The sequence below is a fragment of the Pyrus communis genome, chromosome 9, assembly GCF_041283825.1.
Source record: "Pyrus communis isolate YQ-2024b chromosome 9, ASM4128382v1, whole genome shotgun sequence".
Lineage (NCBI taxonomy): Eukaryota > Viridiplantae > Streptophyta > Magnoliopsida > Rosales > Rosaceae > Pyrus > Pyrus communis.
Window position 1 is genome coordinate 297,608 of NC_142573.1, and position 21,656 is coordinate 319,263.

The following is a 21,656-nucleotide window of genomic DNA, read 5'->3' on the forward strand; positions in this document are numbered from 1 at the left end:
CTTGCATGCATGCCATTGCCATATTGCCATGCAGCACTACTGAGTACTCATCGCTGTCGATTGAGACGAATAATATTAACCATGCATATAGAGAGATAAGATTCTGATCATTGTCAAAAATTAGATCATCACCAGTATATCATTATCAATTTCTAGGTTCCTTTATTATTTTACAATATATTAATTAATTAGTTAATTTTCTCATTTCATTTCATATGGGATATAGCTTTGGCTGCCCATACCACCATATATATTGGAATATATTCTATCCTCCTCAACTAGTTGAATGAATGGGAATATGGGACCTCCTCCTCCTCCTGCAGGCTCCAATATTATTTCTATGTATTTTTATATTCATATCCAACTTTCCTTGTTCATTAGCTGAATGAAATAGTTGTTCAGACAAAATTTCCACAAAATTAAGCAAGAGACTTGTAATTAAATGACCATATATGCATTGTATGCAACTTGGACGTTAAAATTGGTCAATAAATATGCTCATTATGTTATTTATAACCGACCCTTTTAGCTGCTTTGAAGGACTTATACGCCTCAGTGGACTGGACCATGGATGCATCTCAGAGCCAAGATTTGCTCTGCAACTGGAAACACTTGCCTCTCTTTATTTAGTGAACTATTTAACTGTATATTTTGTATACCTAATTGTAATTTGATTGCAATACACCAAGTTGTGCTAGCGTGAGTTGAGACTCACACATCGGCAGATTACTAGGTTGATATGAGCTTTAATTATAAGCGATTTTAAAGGCCCTCATCAATAACTAGTTTTTTTTTTTGGGATGGTACCGATGTTGGTGCGCTTGCGCATTCCTTGAGTCGTTATAGTGTTGGTGACTAGCTGATTTTATTATTTTCAAATTAGTAGAGAATCTAATGCGGAAATAGATTAATTGCTCTCATCATTCAGGCTTCGGTATTTTTCATGACCACCTTTAAACATACGTTGAAATTTGAATAAAGATAGAAGAGAAGATTATGACCTCACATATAAAGGAAACAAGAACAAAATCTAACATGAAATCCTTCTCCTTTACCTACAAGTAATATGGAACACTACTACTAGTACTACTACTCCTCTCTAGAAAATAGATATCCCTTTCTATTCCTTTTTCGTCTATCGATCCCTCAAGTCACCTTCACTCAGCCGTGATCTCTAGGGGAACATGATTCCAGACTTTACCAGTGGCATCGGTCAAGTGTCAACCCATTAATTGAGAATTTGAGAATGGAGATGCCCTACATAAACCACCTAATCTTGCAAGGTCAAATGCCTCCCCACGAAAGTCATAACCACATCTCTACTCTACCCTTTCTTTTTTCATTGTTGACTCTGGATGAGGATCCTCTCTGAATCCTACTTGTGAGGATTCGGGGATCACTTCATCGTGTGGTCAGTTTTCGTCAGGTACTGTTTGTGTTTAATTTTAAATAAAAAAAATCAAAATGATTTCTAGCCGTAGGATGACAGATGAACGGACATGATGAAGTAATCTCCAGAATCCTCACAAAGAGGATCTGGATAAGATCCTATCCTGTTAACTCTGGAACTGGATCCTTTCATGAGCTCAGGATGGCGATCCTCCTGAGCAGCCCATCCGGGCTGTTGAATTTTGATCAAACGGCTCCAAATAGGAGGTCACTCTAAAAGTTATAATAATTACAGTTGTTGGATCAAGTTTGAATGGTCCGGATGGGCTACTCATGAGGATCCCCATCCTGAGCTCAGGAGAGGATGGAGGCAGATTGTTTGCCCTCTTGTTTGGGTGCCCTTCCCATCCCCTCCTATTTGTGCAGTCACGGTTAAGCCACGTCAACATTTTATATTCCTATTGTTTTTTGTCTTATTATCTCTATAAAAAAAATTAATATAAAATGTTGACATGGCTTAACCGTGACCGTACAAAATAGGAGAGAATGGGAAGGGCACCTAAACAAGAAGAAAGACAATCTGCCTCTAGAGAGGATCCAATTCCGTTAACTCTAGCTCAATCATTTCAACTTATGGTTTAAAAAAAATGATTTCCAACACTAATTTTTTCTCCTCATACTTCTATTTATTTGTGGTCTTTAATTTTCTTTTAGTTCGAGATATGTAAGGGTTTGACTCTAAAAAAACCCTTATTCAATCCAACTAAATTGTTTTCTTTCAATTATGCGCAGTGTTGAATATGAAAGAACAAAATTAGTTTGACGAGAATGAGATAGTATACTTGTGAAACGAAAACTTACATATGACCGACTGTATGCAATCTTGCATGTCTCACAAATTGGCGTGGTTAGGATCAAAATAGCTTTGAAAACGTGAATTATAACTCATAGTTTTTGTGAAAATTTTGAAATTTTTAGTTTTAGGAAATATTTTGCATGTGAGCTAAGGAAAATGTTGAAAGACCTTTGGATGTGATCCTACCATTTATTAGGTCCTGAACTATTTTTTTTATTGGTTTTCAAAGTTGGAAAAAAAATAATAATATAACCTAATAGTGGGGCCCTCAAAAATACTTTTTAATGTGTCGAAAATCTTCGTAAAATCCTAAACTAATATTAAGAAATACGTGGTGTTTGAGAATGACTCAAATTTTGAATTATAATGAATCTTGTTGGTTTTTTAAGTCTCAAATTTTGATGTTGCCAGACATTTGGATGTGATCCTACCATTTATTAAGTCTCGAAATTATTTTTATTGATTTTTTAAGTTGATAAATGAAAAGATAAACTAAACTAATTGTGATATCCCACATCGCCCAGGGGAGTGATCCTTAAATGTATATTCCCATCTCTACCTAGCACGAGGCCTTTTGGGAGCTCACTGGCTTCGGGTTCCGTAGGAACTCCGAAGTTAAGCGAGAAGAGGGTTAGAGCAATCCCATGATGGGTGACCCACTGGGAAGTTGCTCGTGAGTTCCCAAAAACAAAACCGTGAGGGAATGGTAAGCCCAAAGCGGACAATATCGTGCTAAGGTGGTGGAGCGGGCCCGGGAAGTGATCCGCCCCGGGCCGGGATGTGACAATTTGGTATCAGAGCCTAACCCTGGTCACGAATGTGCCGACGAGGACGTCGGGCCCCTAAGGGGGGTGGATTGTGACATCCCACATCGCCCAGGGGAGTGATCCTTAAATGTATATTCCCATCTCTACCTAGCACGAGGCCTTTTGGGAGCTCACTGGCTTCGGGTTCCGTAGGAACTCCGAAGTTAAGCGAGAAGAAGGTTAGAGCAATCCCATGATGGGTGACCCACTGGGAAGTTGCTCGTGAGTTCCCAAAAACAAAACCGTGAGGGAATGGTAAGCCCAAAGCGGACAATATCGTGCTAAGGTGGTGGAGCGGGCCCGGGAAGGGATCCGCCCCGGGCCGGGATGTGACACTAATAGTGACACACCCCGACCGAAATCAAGGCGTGACAGCCAGCACGTCTTGATTTCGGTCGGGGTGTGTCAAATAGGTGGACCCCAAAAAGATTTGTAGGTGTTGAAAATCTTTGGAATGTCCTAATATTAATTTTAGAAAACATTTGGGGAGACGAGAATGACTCGAATATTGGCTTATAATTAATAAATTTTGGAAAATTTTCCAAAATCCTTTTGACAGTTTTTGTGAAAAAATTGAAATTCCATAAGTGGACGGCTGGTTTGTTGTGTAGGATGTTCTTATTCTTATGTTTGAAACCAATATGTACGCTCATAAAACAAAATGGGGTGCGGCTCTTGTGTTTATGCTATAGGAGGAAAGAAGAAGTTGACTGTCCCTGAAGTCGCGGTCTTCGTTCCGTCTACGCGAATCCCGGCTCAGTCTGATGTTCAAAAGCGTCTTAGAGGCCTCATTCCAAAAGATCTTGTTGACAGACTGTCATCGCTTCGCAATCAGATTGTCTTAGTTGCAGATGACACCGGTATGCCCTACTCTCTTTTTATATTAAACCTCTGGGATAACCTGGAGTATTTGTCATTAATTTGTATATATGGGATAACCTGGAGAATTTGTCATTAATTTGTCATGCAATCGAGTTTGATCAAATGTGACGAGTTGCAGGAAGCATGTGTGGCAATCTCCTGGTTTAAAGTACTATATGTTGTGCACCTGATGGCTATGCTTACATTGTCGGAGGCTGACACCTTGATGATCCCATGCAACCATTCTGGTTCGACTATAGGGACAGTTTCTTCAGGTTTGTATTCTTGTCCATATGCTTTTATTATACATGTTCACCTGATGGCTAACCGTAAGTATATTCTTTTCTTCCAGATTCCAAGAGAGATGCTATCGACTTATTGCTCAAGGCATCTGGCCACTTGGAATTCTGTGTCCGGGATGTCCTGGTTCGCATACCACCTGAAATCAAGTATGTTGAGTTGAAAGTAACATAACATTAGATCTGGGATTTAGACAGTTGGTGCCAATTACTTAAAACTAAAACATATTTATGTCACGAACACAGGAAAAATTTGCCCAAAATTTTGCAGGATGGTGTATTGGAGGCCATTTCTTATCAAACTCTAGGCCAGGTACTTCCTTGATAAGTGGAATCGATTTTCTTGTGTTGACATTGACATCGATTGAGTATAGATATTGATTTGGAGTGGAGAAACATGAATTAGATTAGTCTTAAGTTAACTAAGACAGTAATTGCTGTTATTAAGACTGAAAGGTAAGTTTACAGATTTACTGATCTTGATGAAAAATGCAGGGAACAGAAATCCAGCTTGGCTTAGCTGTTGAATATCAGAAGGCTGCACTATCAGTTAAAAGGAGATTGGCATGTGAACAGTTGACCTATTTTAGTCAGGTTTGTATTTATGCTGTAATCATTCATTAGTTCAATTCAAACCTGCAGCTTATGCTTCTTTCGGATTTACTTAGACGTCTGCAATTATATGCTAAGTTTCTATAAACTGTGTTTGTTCTGTTTTTCGAGATCGGGCCTATCACTGCTTGTCAGGATGTGACATGAATAACGGGTGTGAGAAGAAGCATATCTGGTTCATCAATTGGAAATTTCTTGCGTCAAAGGTTTTAAATCGATATTGATACGAAATTGTTCCCTTTTCTGCATATATATACAATCAATATGTATGTATATCATATGTAAATGTCTGTGCAGGCTGCATCGTATTACTATCACGGTCTGATCCTTGACAAGGGCAATGAACCGTCCTGCCACGTTAGCGCTCTATGCTGTTTTCTTGCGGCGGAAGAACTTCTATCAGAGAGCAAGAAGGCTTGCTTAACCTTTTGCCTTGCAGCTCCAGTTACCAGGTGGATATTGTTGACTATTCTTGTTAGTTTTTCATAAGCTTTAATTGCCTTGATATTCTTGATTTATTTATTTTCTTTGTTTCTAAATTCAGGGCTCCTCCACTCTGGGGAGCTATGAGGCATTTGCATCAGAAAATTCCTAAAGTTGCAACAGGGAAACCTCAGATGTATGGCTACCTTTTAGAACAAGAAAAGTAAGGAGCCATTATTTTCTGTATCTTCCTCTATTATCTCAGTCCCCAAAACATCTAATTAACCTTTTAACTACGGATGCAGGGTTCTACAAACATTGCCTGACCTGCCAGAATTTCAACTGTCATTAAGACCTGATGACTATCAGCTACCCGAGATCGACCCGGCCTGGGATTCCGAAAAGTGGGAAGCTGAAGGCCAGACCTTGAAAGCGCACCCAAAAGACAGCGACGACGAGACATAGACTCCAGAGTGATACTTTAAGTCCAGTACTAATCATGTTATTAGTGACTTAAACAAGCTTAATACATATCACAATGTATATGTTTTATATACGATCATCATTCATCACTGATATATGACGGTCCACGCAAGTCAGGCGAGCAAATACAAGGGGGTCATCAATTAGTGACAATCTTGTTGAATTAAATGGCATGTCCTTTTCTGTTACACAGCTAATTGATGACAAATTACCTAATTGCAATCTAGGTGGCTATGGAATTAAATACTGCCCCCTCTTATTTTCTTAAGTTGTCAACGACCCTAATAAATGTCCTCCCTTCAAACTTGAAAAGAAGCAGGACGAACTTACTGTTGTGCCTTGGTTGATTATCTTCACCAACATACAAACCCACAGTTGAATAGTTTAAAATACGAGAAATAAAGACACCGAGAAATTTACGAGGTTCGGCAAAAACCTGCCTACGTCCTCGGAGAGATATTGCTCTTCACTATGAGAAAAACAGTACAAGTTACACATGAGTTAAATCGACATAACCCAATCCCATATCCCTTGTACACCCTCTCACAGAATTTTCCCAAGAGTCTCACTCTACCCCAAGAATTATTTCACAAGAGATTTTTCACTCTAGCTCTCTAGATTTTTTCTCACCCTTGCCCCCTTGTTTAGCCAAATGCTCTCACCATCTCTTTTTATGCTTTTCTTCATCCTAGCCAAATAATTATGGCTTTGAAAAAGCCACAAAACAAGGAGCAAATTAAGCCACAAAATAAGCCACAAAACAAGCCACAAAACAAGGAAACATAATCCTCATCATGATGTTCCCTCATCAATTTTGTTTTGTTTCCTAGCCTAATTTGGCCACTATCCAACAATCTCCACCTTGGCCAAATTGTACCAAAGTCCATTGGCCTTACGTACCAGCATGCACACTCTGAATCAACCTCGTTGGTCCTGTTCCGATTCAGTCACTGCCAATGCATGTGCAGCTGCTGCAAGCAAAAAAAAACATTTAGCTTCAGACAGGATCTCGACACATCCTCGTCTCCTCCAGCAGGTTTTCCTCCTCTTCATTGTCTGCAATTTGGAAACTTGTCAGTGCACCCATTTCCAGCAACACCCGTCGAGCCAGACAAACATTCCTCACACTTCTCATTCTTCAGGACCATCTCATCACCTGTGAATCCCATAGCTCCACCTGCTGCAAAACCCCTGCAACACTTTAGACTATACATCACCAGGAGATGTGTTGCTTCGAGTACCTAGAGGGCATACTCGAAGTCTTCCGCCACAAAATTGCTGCTACCTGGACCAAGATCATCCTTTCTTTTTCTCAAATGACAATTTATCCTTTTATGCCCGAATTCTTTGCAGTCATAGCATTGTGGTCCCTTGCCTTTGGAGCTTGATTTGAACCTGCTGTCTCTCTCAAATCCTCCTCCCAATTTTCTTCCATGATTCCAACCTTGAACAGCTAAAGCAGTCTCGTGCCCACCATCAACAATGGTCTTCCTCTTTTGTGTATCATAAGACACCAAAGAAGCCTGCACTTGCTCCAAACTTACTGTATCTTTTCCATGCAATAAGGTTGTCACAAGATTCTCATATGAATCTGGAAGTGAGGTAAGAAGTAAGAGGGCTTTATCTTCTTCCTCAACCTTAACATCAACTTTCCTCAATTGATCCAAGTATCCATTGAACACATTCATGTGGTCCATGAGATTCCCGCCTTCATCCATCTTCAGCTTGTACAGCTTCCTCTTCAGATGTAACTTGTTGGTCAAACTCTTAGCAATATAGAGTTTTTCCAACTTCTCCCACAGTGCAGGCGCAGAATCTTCATCCATAACATTGTTGATAATGTTATCAGCTATGCAGTGTCGAATCGTGCTAACACAACGCGACTCCAGCTCCTCCCACTGGTCATCTGTCATTTCTTTAGGCTTCCCATCTTTTCCCTTCAAAGCTCTAACCAAGCCTTGTTGAGTCAAGACATCCTTTACTCTCATCTGCCAGAGAGTAAAACTGCCCTTCCCATTAAACTTCTCAACTGAAAACGACATGTTTGTAGTCATCATGGTGAATAATAAATCTGAACCTTCAATGAACCAAAGCTTCCAACAAAGCTCTGATACCAATTGTTGTGCCTTGGTTGATTATCTTCACCAACATACAAACCCACAGTTGAATAGTTTAAAATACGAGAAATAAAGACACCGAGAAATTTACGAGGTTCGGCAAAAACCTGCCTACGTCCTCGGAGAGATATTGCTCTTCACTATGAGAAAAACAGTACAAGTTACACATGAGTTAAATCGACATAACCCAATCCCATATCCCTTGTACACCCTCTCACAGAATTTTCCCAAGAGCCTCACTCTACCCCAAGAATTATTTCACAAGAGATTTTTCACTCTAGCTCTCTAGATTTTTTCTCACCCTTGCCCCCTTGTTTAGCCAAATGCTCTTACCATCTCTTTTTATGCTTTTGCTTCATCCTAGCCAAATAATTATGGCTTTGAAAAAGCCACAAAACAAGGAGCAAATTAAGCCACAAAACAAGCCACAAAACAAGGAGCAAATTAAGCCACAAAATAAGCCACAAAACAAGCCACAAAACAAGGAAACATAATCCTCATCATGATGTTCCCTCATCAATTTTGTTTTGTTTTCTAGCCTAATTTGGCCACTATCCAACACTTACCTACAACTGGACGTTATTATGGGGCGTTCTTATTGCCGCGTTCCGGTTACAAGTAAGTTTTTCTCGTTGTTAGGAGAAGAAAGGCAAGAAAGCTACAAATAGGCAAATAGTTTGTGCAACATTTCCTAATCCAAAGAAGCCACCAGTTCCTCAACCATCAAGGAGACAGTAAGTACAAATAAACACGATTAAGTAACATAATTTCTACAGGGGTAATATGTAAACTAAACCATTAAGAAACCATATGTACATGCAGCACAAGTTTGCAAAGGTCCCAAATGTTAACTAACAAGACATAGCAAATTGATAAACTGTGAGATTTTCGATGTCGTTTTCGGATGATGGATGGGATACATCTCTTGTAAGTTGTGTATTGGCGAGTTCATTCAGTAGGGCGAGGCATGAGATTGTGAGCACCCATGAGAGTGAGAAGCAAGTAGGCAGAGAAAGCCAGGTAAGAAAACACAAGAGAGATGGTCATTTTGTTGCAGAACTCATTCACGTAACCGCACGTTGGCTGCCAAGTCATTTTCTTCTCTCCATACTTCCCCACGTACCCGATTGCGGTCGCCGCTGCGCATCCGGATATCATTAGCACCATCATCGCCTGCGATACAAATTACAATTAATTAACGTTACAATTTATAACGGGAACTGTTGTTGGAACTGCAAAAAAAGTCGAGGGACGACAATTTGCTAACCGTGTCGTGCAAGAAGAGAAAGAAGTAGTTTTTGAGGTGTTGAGATGCTGGACGGCTTAAGAAGGATACGAAGATCAATGAGAGCACTGAGAAGGTACACACCACAACATTGGCACCAACCAAGAACCTGTGACAACAGAGACACCCAAAAGGAAGTTAATAAATAAATAAAAATGATCGTAGCTGTTGTAAAAAATTGGATCTTTGATTTGTTTTTTGGATCTGCGTTTACCTGAAGGCAGTTGAGTAGGAGTAGTGGGCTTCGAACTTGAATCCGAACACGACGACGGATTGGCCGTTGGTGACTGTAACGGAGATGGCGATGAGTGTGAAGACAATGGCTGTGATTCTGAGAGCAACTTGAGCGGTCAACGGAGTCATCATCCGCAGTGGACCGCCTGAAGAAGTGACTTGGAGCACGGAGGAGCTCTTCTCTGACGCCATTTCGATTCGATGGTGGGTTGTTTGACTTTCACCAACGGATGCAGAACACGGAAACAGAACAGGGGGAGCGTAAATACAGCAGAAAATGCAAGAGAGTCTTTTATCGAATGTGGAAAAAGCCAGAGAAAATGGGATTGCGAGGGGCGGTTGGCAAAGAGCAAGGTGGAGACAATCCAGTGGTGAATTGTGATCGGAGGGTTTTAGAGATTGGTAATAAGTGAGTCCAACCTAACTGGGACGGACAAGGGAAATGTCTTTATAAATGGGTCCTTTGTCCAAATTTAAAGGCAAATTCTGAGAAAAAAGGGATCCGGATTTTGGATTTTGGATTTTGGTGGAGGGTCAATGACTTTTACAAAACTCAACAAGTGAGACACGTAAAAACACTTACACTCCTCTTTTGTATTTTAGTTCTTCTTGCACACTGTACTTACTTTTTTTGGGTGAACGGAGGGAGGGGTGGAAGACATTCCGACCAAACTAAGTCATATCATTAATAACAATAAAGCGATCCTATGTGCTGCTTTTAGGAAGTACTTTAAGTATTTTTCCAGAATTTACTTGCATTTTTATTAAGAATTGGTTTCAAAAATATTTTCACCAAAAACGCTTTTAGTCATTTCAAAAGCACATTCAAACGAGCTTTAAAATGTTTCACTACTCTCTAGCCAAAGGGCAAATTACGTAATAAAATAAAATAAATTGATTTGATATGAAACCTACAGCTCAAATAAAATGCAAAAAATGTCAAATAACTTAACCCAAAAGCAAATATGATTTCGTTTTCTAAGACTAGGTAAGATAAATTAAATTAGTCATGGTTGAGTTAGTGGCAAATTACGCAATAAATTAAAATAAATTGATTTGATATGAAACCTACCGCTCAAATAAAATGGCAAAAAAGTAAATAACTTAACCCAAAACCAAAAGCAATATGGTTTTATTTTCTAAGACTAGGCAATTACGTTAATCTCACAATCTTAAAAGATATGTAATGATGTGATAACATACGATGTCCACAAAATATAATGAATTGTCATGCAAACCAAGTATTCTTCATTTCCAAGAAGATCCTTAAATCGTGTCCGTTCATTGTATATTGTACGGTCATTTTTCGTCAAGTACAATTTATATTTAATTTAAAATAAAAGTATTTAAAATGATTTTTGGCCGCACGATGTACGATGAATGGACACGATTTGAAGATCTTCAAAATCTCCACAAAGAGAATCCGGAAATGATACTCATTCTGAGACCCAAACATAGGACTCAACCGAAACTAAAGACTAACTATTAGAGAAACACATCGTATACCTCTTAGAAATTAGCCAACTAAAGTCATATTATTTTTGCGTGATCACCTAGGCTAATATGCAGTTGCTACGTTGCTGCGAGTGGAACCAACGTGGTTGCCGGGTGAACCAAAATACAGGTTGGGTTTGTGTGAAGGAGATTGCAAGCGTTGGGTCCACCTAGTGGAAGGGTTTTTATGATGGACTGGTTGTAGGTTGGTTAATTTAATGGGAAATTTACAAGCTCACCAAGAATAATTGAATATGGAGTAGCCAGTAGCCACTACAACAGAGACTTGAGAGTGTAGCTCATAGGCCCAATAAGGCCTAACGATTATGAAGGACCGGTCCACTCAGAGAACCGGCCATAACAGTTGCTTGGCAATGGCGGGCCATGACTATCTTGCGTGTATCCTTATTTAGTATTATATTTTGAGAAAAAAATGGGAAAATTGAGAGGTAGAGACAACATAACATAATATAACGTTAGAATATAATGGAATTGGTCATGTGGGTGGTCTACTTGATTAAAATAGAGGAAAAGTCCAACCCCCCCCTGATTAATCAAATCATGAAAGAAAAAGAAACCAACATAGATCGGGACGAGTCACATGACTCATGACTGAGAGTGACACAAGAATCTATGAAATTCCGATATTAAAATTCCGGCACTATTAAGAAACGTTTCATAAGGATTTCGTTTTTATTTTTAATTTTTAATTTAAATTTTTTAATTGAAAACGAAACAATTATTAAGCAGTTTTTAATTTTGTCACAATGAGAGCAATGATCACAAAAGCAAATTCGTCAGAACTTCTAAACTTTGTTTCCATTTAAAACCTTTTATTTTAGATGAAATTTTAAAAAATGTTTTGTAAGAAAATCATTTCTCCATGCCTTGTCAGGGAGTTTAAAGATCTGTAGTCAGAAATTTTTAACCCATAGATTCAAAGTTTTGATTACACCAAAGTTTAAATACCAATGGTCCTATTTTTTTTTCTTTTTTTTCTTTTTTTTTTCTTTTTCTTGTAGGGAGATGCTAATAACATTTCAAAAAAGTTATTGTGCACATACATTATTGGTTAAGAGAAGAGACATGATACATTGCCAATCTTGTTAATTTTTTTAATTAGCGCATGGTGAATGGGTGGAGTTGTTCACACATTATATTTTACCTCCCACACATACGTCTCAATTTTCAATTCTCGGATCGAATGAATTCAAGAAAATAAAAACAAAAATTAATAAAAAATTTCGATAAATAAAAAGAAATTTATGAATAACACCAGCCATGATCAATCGGTGTTGGTGGTCAAGCTGGAAAGATTTTTCAGTGTGATTGATACATGGAGTGGTACATTATGTGTCAATATACAATTGATGAGATATGTGTGTTAAAAAGTTAATAACTTAAAAAATAAATTTTTCCACCACTTATATAAAAACACGTATGTACCATCCGTATTCCGGTCACAATGCAAAATTTCTCGTCCAGCTGTCCTATCTTGTGAACAATCCCAAGTTTCCATTTTTTTTCTTTCTATAAGGAAACTGTTAGTGTGACATCCCGCATCGCCCAGGGGGTGATCCTTAAATGTATATTCTCATCCCTACCTAGCACGAGGCCTTTTGGGAGCTCACTGGCTTCGGGTTCCGTAGGAACTCCGAAGTTAAGCGAGAAGGAGGCTAGAGTAATCCCATGATGGGTGACCCACTGAGAAGTTGCTCATGAGTTCCCAAAAACAAAACCGTGAGGGAATGGTAAGCCCAAAACAGACAATATCGTGCTACGATGGTGGAGCGGGCCGGGGAAGTGATCTGTCCTGGGTCAGGATATGACATTTATTGTGACATCCCACATCGCACAGGGAGTGATCCTTAAATGTATATTCTCATCTCTACCTAGCACGAGGCCTTTTGGGAGCTCACTGGCTTCGGGTTCCATCGGAACTCCAAAGTTAAGCGAGAAGGAGGCTAGAGCAATCCCATGATAGGTGACCCACTGGGAAGTTGCTCGTGAGTTCCCAAAAATAAAACCGTGAGGGAATGGTAAGCCCAAAGCGGACAATATCGTGCTACAGTGGTGGAGCGGGCCCGGGAAGTGATTCTCCCCGGGCCGGGATGTGACAATTTGGTATCAGAGCCTAACCTTGGCCGCGTGTGTGCCGACGAGGATGTCGGGCCCCTAAGGGGGGGTGGATTGTGACATCCCACATTGCTCAGGGGAGTGATCCTTAAATGTATATTCTCATCTCTACCTAGCACGAGGTCTTTTGGGAGCTCACTGGCTTCGGGTTCCATCGAAACTTCGAAGTTAAGCGAAAAGGAGGCTAGAGCAATCCCATGATGGGTGACCCACTAGGAAGTTGCTCGTGATTTCCCAAAAACAAAACCGTGAGGGAAAGGTAAGCCCAAAGCGGACAATATCGTGCTACGGTGGTGGAGCGGGCCTGGGAAGTGATTCCCCCCGAGGCGGGATGTGACAGTTAGGGCGAAGATTTCCGTGGGGAATGGTCTTTGACACCTTAGCACAACTCCCAATGGATTGGCACTTTGGATGTGTAGTCGGGTTCTTACTTGTCAATGTGCTACAAGAAGAGGACAAAGTTAGTTATGAAATGTGCCTTTGTGGGGCCTTAGGTGTAGGCCTTGAGGCTCGCAATCAAAACTAACTGAGTGCTAGGTGTGCCACTGCTATCTCTATATAGCAGATGTAGAACAAGTGTGTTTTAAGTCGATTACTTGCGCCCCAAGTTACTCGGACTTCTTATTATCAAAGGATTGTCGTGGATGAGTTAAGTCCACATTAAGTTATTTTTCTTGCCTTGTGAACAAGGACTTTTAGTTCATAGTCTTGTATGTTCGAATGAAGAGAGTCTAGATTCCCTTTAAGCCATTTAGCCGTTTGCTTGGTTCTTGATTGATTTTAATGATAACATATCTATTAAACTAACCATATCCATATGCAAATGAGACTCTTAAAGTAGGAAAATAGGTGAATACGACTTGAATACATACTGAAGAATGCATTACGTAATAGATCTACAAATTTAGAGAACAAACAAAGAGTTTCGGGCAAGATTTCACCTTGTTTGTCAAGGTTGAACTTTTTGCAGTCACTTCTCTTTGTAATTATAGGGGTTTGTATGCTAGAAATGGGTGGATGGTAAACAAGTTTACACAAAGGAATCGATACTACGCCACTGAGGGAGATAACAGAGCTTTTAAACTAGAGAAAAAGATAGCTTGTTGCTAAATAGGACTGAATCTGAGTTGATTTCATCTTTTGGATGCAAATCTGACTTGAGAGCAGAGTTTGTATGTTTGTTTGTTTGATTGGTTGAGTGTCCTTGTCTCTGGGGACTCTTCCTCCTTTCATAAGCAAATTAGCCCAATTGCAGTGCATTTGCTCTTACCCGAAAGCATCTGAAGGGTAATGATTCATCAACTTTTTACTTGTATTGCCACTGAAAAGTGTTTTTTGGCTGATTGTGAGTCAATCTCTATCACTTGTCATTTAAATCATAGGCACATGGTCTATGCGTTAATGGAAATGCGCCAATCTGTCTCTGGACCTGGTGTTGGGTTTTGGGCAAATCTTCTTCTAATTGGCATATCTTGGCTTTCTCACACTTACAACCCAATGTTCAAATATTAACCCAAACAGAAACAGTCCCAAGTTTTGAGTTACACAAATAAAAAATAGAGAGATGAAGGCCAGGATTAATTGGCACATGTTGAATTGTGGTTTAATCATCACTCCTTGTACTGTATTTTGTACATGGACTTTCTGGAAGAATTATATAAAATGATGATGATCCCGTGTTTAAGTTGGTGTTAGCTTAAGGAGTTAATTAAGCTGTTTGGGTGAGTAAACAATTTCATAATATTTTTTATGCAGGTGAGAGTGACACACGTCCCTTGATCAACGATTCAATTCCACCCACACAAATAATAGAAAATGGGATGTGCTATCCACACATCTCATTTTACTTCTCACACACCTCTTAATAATTTTTGTCCGTTGATTTTCTTCAATTCATCCGATCCGATGGTCGAAAATTAAAAAAATATGTGAGAAGTAAAATATGGTGTGTGGATATCACATCCCTAAAAAATAAAAACAAAATGCAAAAAATTTGGACATGGGCAACGTTGGCTAAAAATCTAAGATGTATATCATACTAATTGAAAAATAATTTGAAATTTTTTTAATTTTTTATTTTTGGTCAAAGAAGGAATTGGAGTTCAGTCTGACAAAGTTGAAAGTTAGTTCATTTTGAGTATTGTTTGGGGCAAGCAAGCGAGCCATCAACGCGGGTCCTCGTCAATTCATGCACACTAGTACTTCGTCTACTTTCTAGTTTATATTGCTGAATCAGTCCAACAAATTGTTCCACTGCTCCTTCTGAATTTACAAACTATTTTCCTCAACTTATTTTTAGTGTAAAAATATGATTTTTCGTTAAAATGAATAGTATCGAAAAATTTTAGTTAAAGTTCCCTTTATTAAATTCTCATTTTATTAGTATCATTGTATAAAAAAATTGTCATACAAGATGAAGATATTGAAAGAGATTTTTCTAGACGCTGGACAACGCTATTCCAAACTAATAATACAATGTAACATGAAAAATGTTAGAGCACATGATGTCGTATTATCCACTGAAGATGTATAAGTAATAATAGATTCTTTTGTACGTTCGGCTGAATGCATCATTCTTTACCTAAATGGGATCCTACATATTTAAGCTATGCAATAATTCAATAAAAGAATACATTATGAGGCAGTGACATGCCATCCAAGTGCTCACGTTTTTTATCCCAAATTGGACAAAACTGCGAATGGCAATGACAAAGAAGCGAGAAAGGAGGACAATGCCACCGTAGACAACTCTACAGCCGCCTCTCCGGACTTTTGGACCACCCGCGGCTCCTCCGTCCCTCGCCCTCCTCATTCACTGTAGTTACGTAGTAGTAACACTTTAGTAGAGCAGTGTTCTGCTTTGCCACTCGAACTGCTGACAGTTAAGTGTTCCAGCAATCCAAGCAAACAAGACAAAAACAAAACACAAAAACAACAAAACAATTATTTTATAAATACAATATAAGGTCAGCAATCCATCTATTTAATTTCAATGCTTGAACTTCATTCCTCAAATGGAAAAATAACTTTCACTCATAAGCGGTCAAATCTCTAAATACCGTCAGCAGGAGCCATCGGTCGATTCGGCCGTCCCACCAGCTGCCTCTATTATTCCATGGCCTCCACCGGAGTTTGTCTTTTCCCCGCCCGCCTGCCATCCGTTATCCGTCAGGAACCGACGTCGTCATCATCATCCTCATCCGGAAGATCAAAGTTCAATCCGATCTCGATTCCGTCGTGGAGGCTAGCCGCTGCGTCAACAGACCACACTCCGACGATTCTGACAGCAGCGAACATCGCAAGCGGCAGGTCGTCTGAGAAGGAAGCTCATACGACGACGACGACGTCAGCTGCAGAGACTAAGAGGCAGGCTGGTCAGGAGGAGCATAAGTTCGATGCGGAAGACCAAGGCCTGAGCTTGAAGGATTACTTCGAGCAAGCCAAGGATTTCATCAGCTCCGACGGTGGACCGCCTCGCTGGTTCTCTCCTTTGGGCGGCGGGTCCCGCTTGGACGATTCTCCTCTGCTTCTCTTTTTGCCTGGTATTAAAAATCCCTCTGCTTTTCCACTTTTATCCGACATTTACCTTTTATTAAATCTTTGCAAATGATGCCATCATCACCATCATTGCAAATGTGAGCTTTCGATTACGAAAAAATGATTCTGATTTGCGATCGCTCACTAACATAAAAGCTCAATGATTATCGCACGAGTCTAATTACTGCTCAACCTTGTGATTTTACTGCTATATCTTTTCCTTTATTCAAAAAATGAGCTCAAATAATTCGACTTTATTTCGAAATTTTTTTTTTCTTAAAAATCTTTGGAATTAATCGTGCAGGAATTGATGGCACTGGACTTGGGCTCATAAGGCATCATCAGAAACTTGGAAAGTACGTCCTATCACAAATTTGTTTGAGTGCATTTCGGAATTGATTTATTTATTTATTTTCTGAACTAAATAAGTTAGTTCCTCCTGCTAGACTAATTTAATTACTTGATTTGATATCATATATGCTTTTTTTCACTTGATATGTGAAGGATTTTCGATGTCTGGTGCTTGCATATCCCTGCCAAGGATCGAACAACATTCACAGGTTCTTCCTTCTTTTTTTTTTTTTAAATGCATTTAGCTTTGTTGATCTTGTGTTGCACAAAATGTTTGCTTCATCCGGTCCTCATAGTATTCGTAACAGTGTGGTGAAAATCATGTGCAGAAGATAAAATGGTGCACCTTGTTTCTGTTTTCCTATTTTGTTGGATGAAAGAGATGAATTCATATGTAATTTGGTTGTTCTACTAATTTCCGTGTGCCAGACCTAGTGAAGCTGGTTGAAAGAACAGTTCGGTCACAGCATCGCCTCGCACCAAATAGGCCTATATATCTTGTTGGAGAATCTCTTGGAGCATGCCTTGCGCTTTCTGTGGCTGCCCTTAACCCTGATATTGACCTTGTTCTAATTTTGGCTAATCCAGGTAAGAGGCTGCTTTTAAGTCATTTTGATTCAAAGTATATAGATTCCCAGATAAATAAGTACTAAATAGGCATGCTGAGATATGAAAAGTCATGTATTAAATGTATTAGGTCCATTGAATTTTCACCAATTCCTCTTAGATAAAGGCAAAATGCTTAGCATTTATATAAAAGCTAAATAATTTAGCACTAAGACAGAAGTTATTCAATTGATACTTTTGCTCACTCGGGTTAGCTCCTACCTGGTATCCATGTGCAGCTACGTCCTTCAGCAAGTCCCAGCTTCAACCGTTAATACCTTTACTGCAGGTCATTCCTGACTCACTTCCTCTCAGCCTTCCTCACGTACTGAGCTCAATTACAGGTCTGCTTTCTTTATACCACCTTTTTTAATGTTTGTTGCTCCAAATTATGGTGAATTGTTGGCTCAAAGTTCATATGCTTACTACAAAAGAATTTTATTCATTAACCTGCAACTCTTTTGCATGAATTTAGGTTTTCTGATGGGTAACTTGGAGACGGGACTTGGACTTCCTCTGCCACAGACAGTTGAGAAGCTATCACGCGATCTTCTTGCATCAGCATCTTACCTCTCTGTAAGACACAACTATGTAACAACTATGTAACAAACTAACATTACTTTCGCCCACAAGTTGGATCACTCTATACACTTATTCAGAATCTGTTCAATCCTCATTCCATAGATAGATACTTATGATGCTTTAGACGCGTTGCTTTCAAGGATCTCCTATGTAGCATTATAAGTTATCATATAATCAATACTCTTGAAGTCAGTAAAGAGATTGGTCTCTTCTGATCTTTTGTGTGTATTCTGCATACTTATATCTCATGAAGTGTAGTTGAATCTAGCGGAAAGAATTAATGGTTGAAGCCACAGGTTCTTGCTGATATCATACCTAGAGAAACATTTCTGTGGAAGCTACAAATGATTAGATCAGCATCTCCATATGCCAATTCACGTCTCCACGCTGTAAAAGCTCAAACGCTGATACTTTCCAGGTCTATTTATTTATTTCTGCTTATTCGTTTGATAGTGACTAAGAAAGCAGTCACTTACAATTGATAATTTAAACCCACCCACCCTCTTCTCCCAATTAAAAAAGTAACAAATTCAAGAAAACTATTCTGAAACAAATGTTGGAGGACTCGACTTGATGTATTTGTATTTCAACGCTACTATGGATGATTAACAGACCCAAAGAGTTTGCAAGTAAACATTTAAAATAAGGTGTAATTTGAGTTTACGGAAATTTATTTGAATAGTTGTGATCTACTGGTCAAGTATAGTCATGCATCAGAGCACTTTACTGCTTTCGATTGTCATCTTTCTAGAATGATGAGGCTAACTTATCTTTTATTTGTCTATTAGTGGACAGGATCAGTTGTTACCTAGTCAAGCGGAAGGAGAAAGACTGAAACACGCCCTTGCTAAATGTGAGATTCGTATGTTTGCTAACAGCGGCCATTTCCTCTTCTTGGTACGCTGTTTTCTCTGTATGCTTGTGTACATTCTTATTGGTGATAGTATAAGCTCTGATAAATAAGTGAATTTCTCTCTGCTACTTTTCCAAACCCAACATCTCCAAGGAAAAAAGTTAAATAGTAGAGTTAGATTCTTAGGGTCATTTAATTAGAGTAATGAATCAACTTTTGTTGAATTTGCTACTGTCTCAATTTCTAATATTCCAATGCTATGCTATCATTTTTATAACCAAATTTTTTTGAGTTTGTAAGTTTTTACTTTGATATGTATATTGTTCTCGCAATCCATGGCAGGAAGATCCTTTTGATTTGGTGACTGTCATCAAGGCAACTGGTGTCTATCGTCGTTCCAGTACTCATGACTTTGTTACTGATTACATACCGCCAACACCTTTAGAAGTCAAAAATATAATTGAATCAAACAGGTGGGTGATATTTTCATGGAATTTACAATTGCAGTTGTGGTTTCTGCTATCCTAGCTGTCGATGAAGCCCCCTACATTATGTCTCTGTTTATGCTTAATGGTTTGATCCTAGACAGTAGCTTTATTTATGTGTCATATTATATTGAACCACAGACAAGAGAGCTGATGGAAATTATGCATAAGCTTGCTCCAATGTTTCTAACCAACACCCCTCCCCTTCTGCAAGCAACCCTTAACTTTTTTTTTTAATTTTTATACTAATGTCTGATCACTGTGCATTATGCGTAGATTGTTAACCATGGTCACTAGCCCAGTGATGTTCTCAACTTTACCAGATGGGAAGATTGTGAGGGGCCTTGCCGGGATACCTTCTGAGGGTCCTGTATTGTTTGTTGGTTATCACATGTTACTGGGGTTTGAATTGGCTCCCATGGTAACTCAGATGATGGAGGAAAGAAACATCCTAATGCGAGGAATAGCACATCCGATGATGTTTATAAAATTGAGAGAAGGAAAGTTTCCTGATCTATCAGCATTCGACACATTCAGACTTATGGGTGCAGTTCCTGTCTCTGGTGCAAACTTTTACAAACTTCTCTCTACAAAGTCTCACGTCCTACTCTATCCAGGTGGAGTGCGTGAGGCTCTTCACCGGAAGGTAACAGTCACTTTATTGTTGTTATTATTTTTGTCTGAGAAGACTAGATAAGCCTAGAATCCAAAAATCTTAGTGGATCAGTTCCACTAAACATAACTTGGAATGTATCCAGGGGGAGGAATATAAGTTATTCTGGCCAGAACAGTCGGAGTTTGTGAGAATGGCATCTAGATTTGGAGCCAAAATTGTACCTTTTGGCGCCGTTGGAGAAGATGATATTGGTGAAGTAAGGCCGCACACCTTATTTTACATTTACTGTTATCTAATTTATCTTTCCTTGCTAAATAAAAGCACAAGTTTACTGAGCTTTGGTTATTCACACCACTCATTCTCAGAATAATTATTGACATCTTTGTAACAGCTATTTTTGGATTATGACGACCAAATGAGAATTCCTCCGCTTAAGGACTATATACAGGAGTTAACAGATGAGGTTGCGAAAGTAAGGTAATTGATCTGAGATGTTCTCATAGAACCATCCATCTTCGTGTCTTCGTGTGATCATACATTTCCTCGTCATCCTTGTTTCCAAAGATTAACTTGATCGTTGAATATCAATGTGATCTTGTGATAACAGAAAGGGCGTTGGTGGGGAGGTAGGAAACCAGGATGTATACCTGCCAGGAATCATACCGAAAATTCCTGGCAGGTTCTATTATTATTTTGGAAAACCAATTGAAACAGAAGGTAAATTGTGGTTTCGATTCTGTGGTTCTAGATGCATACTTATTCATGTGTTTACGTATGATCAATTCATCAGAAGTGCAACCTGTTTGACTTAATTTGTATGTTATTGGGAACCATGTGAAGGGAGAAAGCAGGAATTACGAGACAGGGAGAAAGCTCGTGAACTGTATTTACAAGTGAAGTCAGAAGTTGAGAATTGCCTTGCTTATTTGAGGGAGAAAAGAGAGAAGGATCCGTATAGAACGTTATTGTCTCGGATACAATACAGGGCCATGTCTGGCCTCACATCTGAAATTCCGACATTCGATATCTGACCTACGAAGATATTCGTCAATGATCTTCCTTGTTATCCATCTGTTGCTAGTTGGTACTCAAACCTCACGTCACAATATATGCAGGCCAAATTTGATTCAAAATTGTGTCTGCTTTATTTGAAGTGCTAATAACAATTCCCTTTATAATAATATAGTTGAATTCTTTGAAATTCCCTATCTTTTCTCCCTTTTTGGAAGATTTTTTTTAGTGTGCCGAGAATATTGCTCAGGACACAAATATTATATACATTTTGTTAAAAACTTGAAAGAAAAAAGCTTTAACCAATTGCATTATGACAAAGGGATTGTTTTTTTATTTTTTATTTTTAACATACGATATTATTTACACTACGGGAGAGAGGTAGGCTTAGTCACATAATGAGTTATAGCAATAATGAGGTTCAAATTTGCCCTTGGCAAGAATGGAATCTTACGAAAGATTTTTTCAGTGCGACCGAAACAGGAAATGGTACATCATGTGTCATTATACAAATGGTGGAACACGTGTTAAAAAATTAATAACTTAAAAAATAAAAAATTTTACCATTTATATAAAAATACGTGGTAAATTCTCTTCCTTTTAGAGGTTCCTTTTTAGTA

The 21,656-nt window shown here is 38.9% G+C and overlaps 2 protein-coding genes and 1 pseudogene across 5 annotated transcripts; 2 read left to right on the forward strand and 1 right to left on the reverse strand.

Annotated features, from left to right (window-relative positions):
- Positions 1–3,712: 3,712 nt before the first annotated feature.
- On the forward strand, positions 3,713–5,818 carry LOC137738920 (uncharacterized; annotated as a pseudogene). Its single transcript, XR_015966893.1, has 8 exons — positions 3,713–4,187; positions 4,265–4,361; positions 4,458–4,524; positions 4,707–4,800; positions 4,935–5,029; positions 5,121–5,275; positions 5,368–5,469; positions 5,552–5,818. The product of XR_015966893.1 is annotated as an uncharacterized LOC137738920 (transcript).
- Positions 5,819–8,581: 2,763 nt separating this feature from the next.
- LOC137740877 (CASP-like protein 1F2) lies at positions 8,582–9,782 on the reverse strand. Its single transcript, XM_068480681.2, has 3 exons — positions 9,346–9,782; positions 9,114–9,240; positions 8,582–9,019 (listed from the first exon to the last, which is right to left on the reverse strand). Exons 1-3 carry the CDS (start codon positions 9,555–9,557, stop codon positions 8,795–8,797), a joined length of 564 nt encoding a protein of 187 aa, XP_068336782.2. The 5' UTR covers positions 9,558–9,782; the 3' UTR covers positions 8,582–8,794.
- A 5,844-nt stretch (positions 9,783–15,626) lies between these two features.
- On the forward strand, positions 15,627–21,226 carry LOC137739187 (phytyl ester synthase 2, chloroplastic). Of its 3 annotated transcripts, XM_088700265.1 has the most exons (15): positions 15,629–16,537; positions 16,837–16,888; positions 17,037–17,092; positions 17,313–17,471; positions 17,729–17,833; positions 17,965–18,080; positions 18,368–18,489; positions 18,860–18,968; positions 19,267–19,397; positions 19,686–20,055; positions 20,168–20,281; positions 20,417–20,502; positions 20,633–20,660; positions 20,702–20,742; positions 20,866–21,226. In XM_088700265.1, exons 1-14 carry the CDS (start codon positions 16,111–16,113, stop codon positions 20,732–20,734), a joined length of 1,908 nt encoding a protein of 635 aa, XP_088556391.1. In that variant the 5' UTR covers positions 15,629–16,110; the 3' UTR covers positions 20,735–20,742; positions 20,866–21,226. The 3 variants fall into 3 exon arrangements, with proteins under 3 accessions (XP_068334830.2, XP_088556391.1, XP_088556390.1); XM_068478729.2 differs by having other exon boundaries at positions 15,627–16,537; positions 17,965–18,065; positions 20,633–20,742; XM_088700264.1 differs by having other exon boundaries at positions 20,633–20,742.
- Positions 21,227–21,656: the final 430 nt, after the last annotated feature.